The sequence below is a fragment of the Erythrolamprus reginae genome, chromosome 1 (genome assembly GCF_031021105.1).
Source record: "Erythrolamprus reginae isolate rEryReg1 chromosome 1, rEryReg1.hap1, whole genome shotgun sequence".
NCBI classification, from domain to species: domain Eukaryota; kingdom Metazoa; phylum Chordata; class Lepidosauria; order Squamata; family Dipsadidae; genus Erythrolamprus; species Erythrolamprus reginae.
This window is the reverse complement of record NC_091950.1, coordinates 180,816,284-180,828,363: the sequence shown is the minus strand read 5'-3', so window position 1 is coordinate 180,828,363 and position 12,080 is coordinate 180,816,284. Positions and strand designations below refer to the sequence as shown.

General features: G+C 43.0%; 1 protein-coding gene across 6 annotated transcripts in view; it reads left to right on the top strand.

Moving 5' to 3' along the window:
• ACVR1 (activin A receptor type 1) overlaps window positions 1–12,080 on the top strand; it is a 115,921-nt gene that overhangs the window by 38,192 nt on the left and 65,649 nt on the right. For 4 of the 6 annotated variants that reach the window (XM_070731553.1, XM_070731549.1, XM_070731551.1 and 1 more), the window contains exon 2: window positions 2,000–2,165. The exons of the other annotated variants lie outside the window; for them this stretch is intronic. In XM_070731553.1, the coding sequence (XP_070587654.1) occupies window positions 2,122–2,165 (44 nt within the window). In that variant the 5' untranslated portion in view covers window positions 2,000–2,121. The remainder of the gene's footprint in view (window positions 1–1,999; window positions 2,166–12,080) is intronic. 6 annotated transcript variants of the gene reach the window in all.

Genomic DNA, 12,080 nt, shown 5'->3' with positions numbered 1-12,080 from the left:
GTACTCCCACCCTAGGGACCTATCTCTTGGGTATGTCCCATGTGACTGCTGGACCCACTCCTTCAGTACGGAGAATAGGCGTTGATTGCTTACCTGAACGCCTCTTCTCGTACGGTGAGTGGGTACAGCAGTCACTTCCCTCCCTATGTGTGGTCTTCTGTACCTTCTATTCTATTTTCTTATAACACATGAGAGTTGAACATTAAAGAGCTTCACTACTGAGCCTAGTCTACGGATTCGCGAATTCTGGGGAAGGGGCGGATCCAGCAGTCTTTTTTAATACTAGGCTCAGTTCCACCGGATTGGACAGGAGCAACCCATGTGACTGCTGTACCCACTCACCGTACGAGAAGAGGCGTTCAGGTAAGCAATCAACGCCTATTTTCTAGGCTCCAGGGAAGCCTCCGGAGGCTAGGGAGGGTGAAAAATGGGCCTACTGGGCACACCAGAAGTTGGGAAGTGGGCTGTTTCTGGCCTCCGGAGGGCTTCTGGGAGGCAGGGGAGGGAATTTTCGCCTTCTCCAGACATTGAATTATTGGTGTGGGCACTCACGCAGGCGCAATAGTGTGTGCACACACACTTTTGGCACCCAAGGGAAAAAAGGTTCGCCATCACTGTCCTAGGGGCTATTAAAGATGAAACCATCTTTAATAGCCCCTTCAAACCATTATGATGAGTAGTTCCTTTTTTCTTTGGCTCTCTTCACCTCTGAAAAATATGAAACCAGAATGGGTTTCTCTCTCTTTTTAAAATAAATTTTATATTTTTACTATATAAGGAAAAGAGCAACAGTTTCGCTGTCAATATAAAACTGTGTGTTGTCTGATAACAGTTAAATTGAGCAATAGTTTTAATAATGTTCATTAGTAGTGATCCTATAATACAGTATTATAGGGGATTTCCTCGCAAATGGCGACTCAAAGCTATAAAAACATATTAAAAAATAAAATTAAAAATTAAACGCTAAGCTTTTTGACACCAACCAAGGATGTAAAAGGCTTGGTAAGGATTTCTCCCCCTCCCCAATCAAGCTGCCCTTTCAAAATGCTTTGAACTTCATTAGCAGCAAGAGATTTATCAGTGATGTTGTGAAATCAGCTGGCTTGAAGCGGTTGATGGGAGTTTGTTTGTGATTCTGGTTATCTTTGTTAAAGATCTAGATCGGTTGATTAAGCGCAGCAGTGGCAATGAAAGACACAAGCAATAATTAGCCTGTTGAAAAATGGAGGTTCTCCTCTAAATTTTGGCAATACAAACTTGGGAGGTGGGGGCTTAAAAATGAAATTGGGCCTTATGGGGCCTGTGGATTGCCGTTCCTTTCTCTAAAAGATGAGTTCAGAATGAGCAGCTTGGGAACCACATGCCACCTACAATCCGCATCTGCAATTTTCAGAATGAACAAAATCACACATTTGTGCTTACGTTTTGTGTTGCCAGAGTTTTTCCTCTCCCCTTTGCATTTTGTGAAACGAAATGGTGGGCGGGGAGTCCTTAAACTTTGAACAGGGTCACTTTGGGTTCTTGTCCCACCCATTTTCGATGTCAAGCATTCAAACGTGATGGGATAGATCTGAAGATGGTTGACAGAGGTAACTTTGAGCCTAACCTCTCTTTGGAGAAGAGAAAATTCTGCAGTCTGAGCTTAATTGTAGAAGAGATTCTGTCTCATCTCGTTTTCCACTGCATCTCTGCTGAAAAGGGCACTGGTGGAGGAGCCTGTGATGATAGCCATAAGCTGTAAACAGGCTTGCATGTACACATGTATCCCTTCGTGTAAGAGGGATAGTGGAAGGAATTCTGGTGACATTGTGGCTTTTCACAATTAAAAAAAAAATAGCAGAAGTCAAATAAAGTAGTTCAAGAGACATATATAGCCTATGGTACCGTTTATTTAAAACATAGCTCCTCTTTGATCTGTCACTCTTTTATTTGTAAAAGGAAACAGTTCTTGGAGACAATATTGATCAGGTGATATATACTATTTTTGCCTTTGTTCCAGAAAAACCAAAGTTTTACTTCATGGCAAGAAGTAATATACTGCAACAGAAATTGCCCCCCAAACTGGGCAGAAGGAATCCTCATAAATTGTGACCTGAGAACCTTCGATCAATTTCTTTTGAAATGGGTTACGCGGCTCGCCGTTCAGTCCTGGGATTTATTCTTAAGTGAGTATATATAGAATGGTAACTTCATTAAGTAAACAATACGATGTGTCAGTCATAGGTAGGTAGGTAGCTATGTAGATAGGTAGAGGAAATTAATAGGATGTTAAATATAAAATGGGTACAAAGGAGATGGCATGCACGGAAGCAAAAAACATGAGTGCACCTGTGTCTCTGTGCAATCAGGCGGTAGGGAAAGCAAGTAGGATGCTTGGCTGCATAGCTAGAGGTATAACAAGCAGGAAGAGGGAGATTATGATCCCGCTATATAGAATGCTGGTGAGACCACATTTGGAATACTGTGTTCAGTTCTGGAGACCTCACCTACAAAAAGATATTGACAAAATTGAACGGGTCCAAAGACGGCTACAAGAATGGTGGAAGGTCTTAAGCATAAAACGTATCAGGAAAGACTTAATGAACTCAATCTGAATAGTCTGGAGGACAGAAGGAAAAGGGGGGACATGATCGAAACATTTAAATATATTAAAGGGTTAAATAAGGTCCAGGAAGGAAGTGTTTTTAATAGGAAAGTGAACACAAGAACAAGGGGACACAATCTGAAGTTAGTTGGGGGAAAGATCAAAAGCAACATGAGAAAATATTATTTTACTGAAAGAGTAGTAGATCCTTGGAACAAACTTCCAGCAGACGTGGTAGATAAATCCACAGTAACTGAATTTAAACATGCCTGGGATAAACATATATCCATCCTAAGATAAAATACAGAAAATAGTATAAGGGCAGACTAGATGGACCATGAGGTCTTTTTCTGCCATCAGACTTCTATGTTTCTATGTTTCTGTGTGTGATTTTGCTACCTGCACAGGTGCAGTAACAGAATTGCGCTGGACTCCGCTAGCACTCAGAGCCACAGAGGCGAGCACACGTCAGTGTTCCACCTTGGCAGCCCACCTCTGCATAGTACTATAATAAACAATAATTGACCACAGTTTAGGATTTAATATGTGCTTCTTCTCTGGTCTTTATTTCAACTTCAGCCACAGAATCCTAATGCAGTGGTACCTCTACTTAAGAACTTAATTCGTTCCGCGATCAAGCTCTTAAGTAGAAAAGTTTGTAAGTAGAAGCAATTTTTCCCATAGGAATCAATGTAAAAGCAAACATTGCATGCAAACCCATTAGGAAAGAAATAAAAGCTCAGAATTTGGGTGGGAGGAGGAAGAAGAGGAGGAAGGCAGTCGCTGCCCAGAGCGAAGGGAGTGTTTCTTTTCTCTGGTCGCTAGGAGAGGTTTATTCCCTCTCCAAGCTCCCAGAGAAAGGAAAATGCTTTGTTCGCTCTGGACTGCCAAAGCCTCCTTAGCCATCGAAAGGCTCTTCTGGCAGCCCAGAAAAGCCTGAGATGGCTGGGATTAAAGGGGGAATGGCAGCAAACTGGCCAGGCCTTCGTGCCACTCTCAAATTTCCTGGGAAATTTTCCCGGGCTTGGGTTCTTAAATAGAAAATGGTTCTTAAGAAGAGGCAAAAAAATCTTGAATACCCGATTCTTATCTAGAAAAGTTCTTAAGTAGAGGCGTTCTTAGGTAGAGGTACCACTGTATTCCTTCTTGCAGTGCCTCTTTTCTGTTTTTCCTGAACATGCAATTCAAGTTGGCCTTTAGGTTACCCCTATCAACATCGAAGGCTGATTAGAGCCTTTCAGGGGCAGAGCTTCAAAAGCCCTCAGTAAAGGGTCTTTATTCGGAGTTAAACCTGGAACCGTCTATGGTTTCTTATCTATTAAAGGAGTACATATTAGGGCTTAATGGATAAATAGGAACCTGACCAAGCATGTTGAAGTCTCTGGGTTGGCAGCAAGAATAGCCACAACCCGCTATTGGTATGCAGTCTCCCAGGGCATTTACAAAGATACCCCTCTCCTGTTTGCATATACTCAGATTCTTGCTTCTCCTGTCTCTTAACTTTGAGACGAAAGAGGATTGAACAAAAATTTATTGAGTGCTTGTTTCTTTATTATTAATGGTTCAGCCTGAAAGGCATATGCTGTCCACCTTTTTGACATCTGCATTTTCAGTTTTAAGACTGTTGTACCTCATATTCTTTATAAAATTGAATTTTAGTCCCATTTTTTTCAGCTTGCAAAAAGCTAGTGTTTTCCTCTAAAAGTCCTGCCTTGGATTTATGGCCAAGCTGTTAGAGAATCTTGTAACTATTGGTTCAGTAGGCAGTAGGGCTTAACAGTCATTTGGATTGTTTTACCTATATTTCATGGCAAAAGAAAAGTGGATGGATACCAGCAAGAGTTCCTACACGTTTGAGAAGTGAACAGCAGAAATTAATACATTTCTTTATGTATTGCATGTATGTTCTCATTCTAGGAACGTTTAGTACATTTCAGTTTATCCAAGGACTTTGCAAAAGTACTGAATCCTAGTTCAAATAACAAAATTAGGATAACTTTGCATAGGAATACAGGTGATGATAATCACAAGTATTGCTAATACAGTATTCCTTTTTCTTGTCTTGTATATCTATTTGCCTCTAAGCTTACTGACAACTAACAGGACAGAGCCAAATTATTTTATAGAGCAGCTTTAAAACAAGCGTACATATTTCTCCACCCTTTCTATTTTTCCCAGGAAACAAATTACCTCCAGAGACTTGGGGATGTTTGGCAGAAATTGACCAATCAAAGGGCTCAATATTTTTGTATTTTAAGCACGTGTGTAAAGATATAGTTGAGAGCATTCTTACACTCATATTTGTTAGGCAATTTTTCCCTTGGTGTTTGCTCGCTTTTGACTAAGTCCAGGCTGATAGGTTTTGTTGGAAGTAAAATAGATAGGTGTTTTGAAAGCTTTTAATGGAGTGTCCAAGGATTCCTTGTATTACAGGAAAGCTCAATACCTTCAGATTCTCTCATTTAAAATTGATTTGAGTTTTTTGTCTTTTTATTAAAAGTAATACTGATATAGGGGTTTGTTTAATGCAGAAGGATATAAAAGATGGGATGAGTATTATTTTTATGATACAGTAACGTCACTTTGAAATGTCTTCCCCATTCCTTACAGGAGGGAAGTTAGAAACATTGATGAAATGTTGGTATTATTAGTGGATTATTTTACTTGGATTCAGTCTGTGTAAAAATGTGCTTTATTTCATCCAGATCAGGAATGAGAAATTTATATTTTTGCAAATTTTGTATACCATTGTATAATACCTCTATATAGGACTCTCGGCTGGGCTTCCCAGCAGCTTCCCGAACCTGAACTTTTGCCGAACTTCCGGGTTTGGCGTTTGGGAGGCCGCTGGGAAGCCCCGCCGCCCGGCTGTCACCTTTTAAAACAGCCAGGGGGCTTCTCGGCGGCCTCCCGAACCTGAACTTTTGCCGAACTTCCGGGTTCGGTGTTCGGGAGGCCGCCGAGAAGCCCCGCCACCCGGCTGTCACCTTTTAAAACATCCGGGGGGCTTCTCGGCGGCCTCCCGAACGCCGAACCCAGAAGTTCGGGTTTGGCATTCGGGTTCAGGAGGACGCTGGGAAGCACCCCCGGCTGTTTCAAAAGGTGACAGCTAGGCGGCGGCGGTTTTTTGCGGGGGGGGGTGGGGGGGGTTCGTTGCATCGATTAATGGATTTTAAATTGTTTCCTATGGGAAACAATGTTTCATCTTACGAACTTTTCGTCTTACGAACCTCCCCCTGGAACCAATTAGGTTCGTAAGACGAGGTATTACTGTACTTCTCCTGCTTGGTATTGGGACTTTTCACGTTTACTTGTCCCACTTGCTTCTACATAGTACTTAGAATGATGGTCCTTCATATACAGCATTCTCAGCCACATTTTCATTGTCAGAACTCAAACCAAAAAAGTTAATTGTACATAAGCAAGACTGTTGTAACCACAATCTTGTATCCATCATGTAGCATAGCTGCGGTCCAGCTCAGTGCTGCTATGTGGACAAATTGCAAGCTTACAATTGAGCAGTCACTTCTGGGAAAATGAGATAGCTAAAGAGCAATCACAGCATAAGAGTATCTCCTCCTACAGAGTCTCTGCTCCTCGTCCTTGGTTTTTCATTCCCAGGTTCTTTTTCAAAACAAGGGATTTAACCTTCTGGCCTGTGCATTGTCCTATACCTGACAAGTTTACTGAAGATATTTTTTCACACTGTAGTCAACAAACGTCAAAGAGAAGTGTTGGTTGACCAGCGTCGCAGAGGTTGAGAAAGGAGACAGCCATCAAAATGCATGTGGCTGGGTTGTGTTTGCTGTGCAGCATTCACTAAATAAATCTCTTGTCCATGGTCAGTGTTAACCTTATACTTAGTGTGCCCAAAATGTATATCAAATGTAATTCTGAGACAAGAAGTTTGTCAGACAATGGTTGATATTAGAACATGGTTATTAATCTTTAATTACAGACTTAAATGCCATTTACTGTATTTTTCAGCGTATAAGACGCACCAGAGTATAGGGCACACCTTAATCTTGGGGGAGCAAAACAAGAAAAAACCAATTCTGGGCATTTAATTGGTATGGAAAATGATTTTCATGGGGGCAGATGAGGGACTTGGCACCGAAGGCTCCACTCCCAAAATGCCCCGACACCCCCCCCCCCCCAATCTTCCTTCCTATAGTTCTAGCCATTGAAAGCCTGGCTTTCTTGCAGCAAGGCCTGATAGAGAAGCATCAATTCAATCCCTCTGGACGCTGCCATCTCATAAACACACTGCCGGACTTCTGGGCAAGCTCCCGGCACCTTTGCAGAGAGCAACGTCCAAGTGATACAAGAGCCATAGAGATTCACGATTCTCCCACCTGATTCCTCAAATCGGGTTTCTTGAGATCTCGCTTGGGAGATTTTTATTTATTGATTTTGGTGGTGATGTGTGCTGAACTGCTGGGCAGTTTGTGCTGGAAGATCAAAGTTATTTCAACACCTTGATTACTGTTTCAGGCTTTGTGCACTCAGGTCAATCACTTTCCTCCCCATTCCAAAAATGGCTGCATGCCCCATTTTTGGAATGGGGAGAAATGTGTTTTTGGGCTGCAGCGCTGGCTGGAGCCACTCGTCCACCCATCCTCATTCCGAAAAGGGCCATGAGGAGGCAAAAAAAAAAGCATTGTGTTTCAGGCAGTGGGTGACTCTGGCCGGTGCAACAGCCGGAAACAACTTTCCTTCTCAATTCCAAAAACAGGGTGTGCAACCGGTGCTGCCTGCCGTCCGAAGCACTATGCTCTTTTTTTAAAATCTCCCCATGCTCCCTTTTTGAAATCGGGGAGAAAAGTGTTTCCAGGCATAAGTGCCACGATCCCTTCCGATTCCAAAAACAGAGTGTGCAGAGACCAAAACAGAGCGCTGCATTTCGAGCGGCAGGCAGCGTCGGGTGCATGCCCCATTTTTGGAATTGAGGAGGAAAGGGTTTTTGGGTGGCAGCGCTGACCAGAACTGCCTGTTACCCGATGTGATGAAAACACTTTCCTCCCCAGGTCAAGTTGCAAATCACCTTCCCTTATGCCTCCTGCGCAGCGCCCACTTTGCCTACCTTCCCCTGACCGCGAGTGGAAGTGAGGAACTCTGCTGCTTGGAACCGCCCCAAAAATGCAATGTGCAGAGGTTGAAAACCTCCAAAGGGTGGGGGCTGGCGGGCGGGTGGGGCTACATTCGGAATATAAGGGGCACCCAGTTCTGACCCTCTTTTGGGGAGTAAAAAAGGTGTGTCTTATATACTCGGAAAAATATGGTATTTACCAGCTGAGTTGATTCCATCTCTTCTTTCAGATTACTTGCATTAAAAACCTTTATAATATGGCCTCTCTTTGGATTTCACTCAGGCTAGGAGATTTATAATCATTGAAGCCCAAAATGAAAGAGAATTCATTCCAAATTCTGTCCAAAAACTTGGTTTAACTATGTAAGGTGGAAACCAGCCAACTACATCAACTCACTCATCATTCCAACCCAGCAAAGTTTCTTTTTCTGAGCCAGATGTAATAACCAGATACCCTCTCTGCTTATACACAGTACATTTAATAATAATTAATTTATTAGATTTGTATGCCGCCCCTCTCCGTAGATTCAGGGCGGCTCACAACAAAATAGTGACAGTGTAACAAATCTAATATTAAAAACATTCTAAAACCGAACATTGTAACCATACAACACAATCATATCATGCGTAAACTGAATAAGTCTGGGGGATATCTCAGTTCCCCCATGCCTGGTGACATAAGTGGGTCTTTAGTAACTTACATTTGGCACATCCATAATGAAGCCTTTCCTTATGTTGATGGTTCATGATGAGGCAGTGCTCCTTTTACAATGATATTTGAGGAAGACTCATCTTCCATTTCTTACTACAGACGATTGAATTATCCTGAGGAATTTCTTGTCATTTTTTCTCTTATCAAATAAGAAAAGCTGCTATCACCTTAAGGCAACAAAGTTCCATATTGCTGCTATGAATGTGCACAAACAATTGGTTATACTGCACATGACTGACATTCTCATAAGAACACAAGAAGAGCCATGCTGAATCAGGCCAAAGCCCATCGAGTCCAGCATTCTGTGTCATACAGTGGCCCACCAATTGTCCATGGGGATCTTGAGTAGAAAGAGAAGGCAAGACCCTCCATTTCCCCTAACAAATGGTACTCAAGGGAATCCTGCCTGCCTCAACCAACATAGAGGTGGCACATGGACATCCGTTTCAATAACTACGGATACACTTGCCATCCATGAATCATTCCTGGTTCATTTGTCTTTTGGTTCTGTGGATGCTTTGTTGGTTTTCTCCTCTCTTTTCTGCTGTAATTAGATCATGTAGGTTCTATTTTATTCAGTCATGATCAAATAAATATCTCACACTTAGTTCATCAAGCAGGCTCATTTGCATTGTAATCCCAGAGCAGCCTTTCCTCTATTCTATAAAGTAGCATTCATGGCTGCTCTTTTTCTGGCACTGTACACTGTGTCTCAAAATCTTGTTGTGACAGGAAAGTTACAGGAGGAGAATGATTAAACTTGCTGTTTAATCTTGTGATGTGGCAGAAGTTACAACATTAGGGCTCCCTAGAGATTCCATGTAAAGCGTCGTGAATTTTAAGGGCAAGTTAGAGAAAGTTGTTCACATGAAAGATTTCCAAGAATAAATAATCAAGTGCTCCTTATTATGAAAATGTACCGTTTATATGAAATGTTCCCCTTCTACATCCCAGGGCCTTTTGTTTTGTTTTTTTCTGGTTGGGGGGTGTTGTGGTTGGCTATGGCCCAGCTCCTGCCCCTGGGAATGTGGAGGTGGAGGCAGGGGAAACGTCAACATGTCCTAGGCCTGTTTTGTTGCCGGCAGAGTCAGGGAGTGCAGTTTCCTCGGAAGAAGAAGAAGGGGGGGTGACTTGGAAGAGGGGGGCTTGGCACACAGCCCAGGAAGCCGATCACCATTATCTTCGGTCGATTCGGATGAGGAAGTGTTAGACCCACGCAGGCGCAGACTTATGCATCGAAGATACCAATTGAGGAAATATTACAGGAGATAAGAGAGGCCACCTGTGTTTGGGTGGGGCTCCAGTAATTAGAGCTGCTGCTATAAATAGCAGCGTGCTAGTTTGACCGTTGTGGAAGATTATCTGATCGATCGTGCTGTTTCTGAACTTTGTTTGTGGATTTTTCACGCCTTTGACACCAAAGCAGAGTAAAGTGTGTGTGTGTGTTTCACTTTGTGGGAAGAAGGAGGGCCGTGACATTTCTTCACAGCTACTAGCTAAGTACTTAAGGACTGATTAAGGGACTTGTACAGCCGACAAGGTTGTTTTGGGGAAGAGTGCTCTTTGCAATACAAAAAGGGTGCTTTGCTTCTTTTGAATTTTGTGATAAAGGACATTGTTTTGAACTTTCAAACATGCGTGTGTGTCTGAAATTTGTACCCGTGAATTTTTGGGAGGCTTCTACCAGAGAGCCCGGCAGAATGGGGGGTGGGGGGAGAGTTTTCTTAGCAAATAAACAGAAAAAAAGAACACTCTATTTTCAGGTGCCAGGGAAGAATGAAGTAGCACATGCAGAGGCTGCATTGCAGCATTTAGATTTCTAAATGTGTTCTTGGCTTAGTCTATCATATTTGCAGATGGCCTACTCTCTGGGGATATGCTGCAACCTTTTTAAACTGGCTTCCCTCCTCCCATTACTATTCTTCTACAATTAGCTCGTTTGTTGTCTCCCAAGACATTATACTGCCTTTCCCTGCACAGATTTGTATTTTGTGGTGAACATATTTAATGAACAGCTGTGTATCTGAGTCACGCTGCAAATTATCCCTCCCTCCCCTCCCCTTTTCCCTCTCCGTCTTTAGCAATAAGGTAAAACTTCTCAGCTGAAGTGTAAATAAATTTGAATCAGTTTCCCCAGTGGGATACCATTGGGGAAACTGGAAAGAAAGGGTGGAATTGCAGCAATTGCATACATCAACTCAAAGCTTCTTCAAGTTGAGCTCAACTCGTAGTGTCTATACAGTGGTACCTCTACCTAAGAACACCTCTACTTACAAACTTTTCTAGATAAGAACCAGGTGTTCAAGATTTTTTGGGCTCTTCTCAAGAATTATTTTCCACTTACAAACTCCGAAACTGTAACTGGAAAAGGTAGGGAGAAGCCTCCGCGGGGCCTTTCTAGGAATCTCCTGAGTGGAGCGTCCGGAAAAGGCGTGGGGCCTCTCTAGGAATCTCCTGGGTGGAGCAGCTGGAAAAGGCATGGAGAAGTCTTCATGAGGCCTCTCTAGGAATCTCCTGGGTGGAGCAGCCGGAAAAGGCGTGGGGCCTCTCTAGGAATCTCCTGGGTGGAGCAGCTGGAAAACGCATGGAGAAGTCTTCATGAGGCCTCTCTAGGAATCTCCTGGGTGGAGCAGCCGGAAAAGGCATGGAGAAGTCTTCATGGGGCCTCTCTAGGAATCTCCTGGGTGGAGCGGCCAGAAAAGGTGGGGAGAAGTATTCATGGGGCCTCTCTAGGAATCTCCTGGGTGGAGCGGCCAGAAAAGGCGTGGAGAAGCCTTCATGGGGCCTCTCTAGGAATCTCCTGGGTGGAGCGGCCAGAAAAGGCGTGGAGAAGTCTTCATGGGGCCTCTCTAGGAATCTCCTGGGAGGAAACAGGGCCTCCACCCTCCCTGTGGTTTCCCAATCGCACGCAATGCTTTTACATTGATTCATATGGGAAAAATTGCTTCTTCTTACAAACTTTTCTACTTAAGAACCTGGTCATGGAACAAATTAAGTTCGTAAGTAGAGATACTACTGTATAATATAGCCGAATATATATTGGCCACAGTATAGGATAGGCTTGTCACTCCTTCAACTTCCCAGTATAAACTGCACCTAGGAACTTCTAAGTTATAACTCACTTTGAACCTGGTTTTCTTCTTCCTAGCCAGTATCCCTAGGTGCTGCCACTTGTGCTGAGTTGCATTCTCAGTAATTTTTTTTTCTTTTTGACGGCAAGAAGATTGGATGTATGATATTACAGTCTCCCCTAAGCACTCAGAACTAGAAGTTGTAACTGGTAATTTCTTGGAATGGATGTTTGTATGTGTGTAGAAATTCTACTGGCTAGAATTGCTCAGGTTTCTATTTATGGCAGCAGTCCTGTAAGTGTGAATGCAACACATTGTTAACACATTTTAAGTATCCTGCTGGCTAAAATAGCATGTCCTTCATTTATGGAGCAGCTATTCCGCCAGAACTCAAGAGTGTCTCAGGTTAAAGGATGTCATGGCACCTGATAAAAGTTGACTCGTGTGGGTAGAAAAGCTGCCTTTGCCCTTGTTGCCGCCTGCCATAATCTGTGTGCTTTAAGTTTGTTGCGTTACAGCCTGCAAGCATTGAAAATTTGAGGGGCTGAGTCCTGAAATGCTCTCTTGGCCAAGAAGAAAACATCTGGGCATTATCTTCAACAGATTATTTCTTGCCTTAAATAT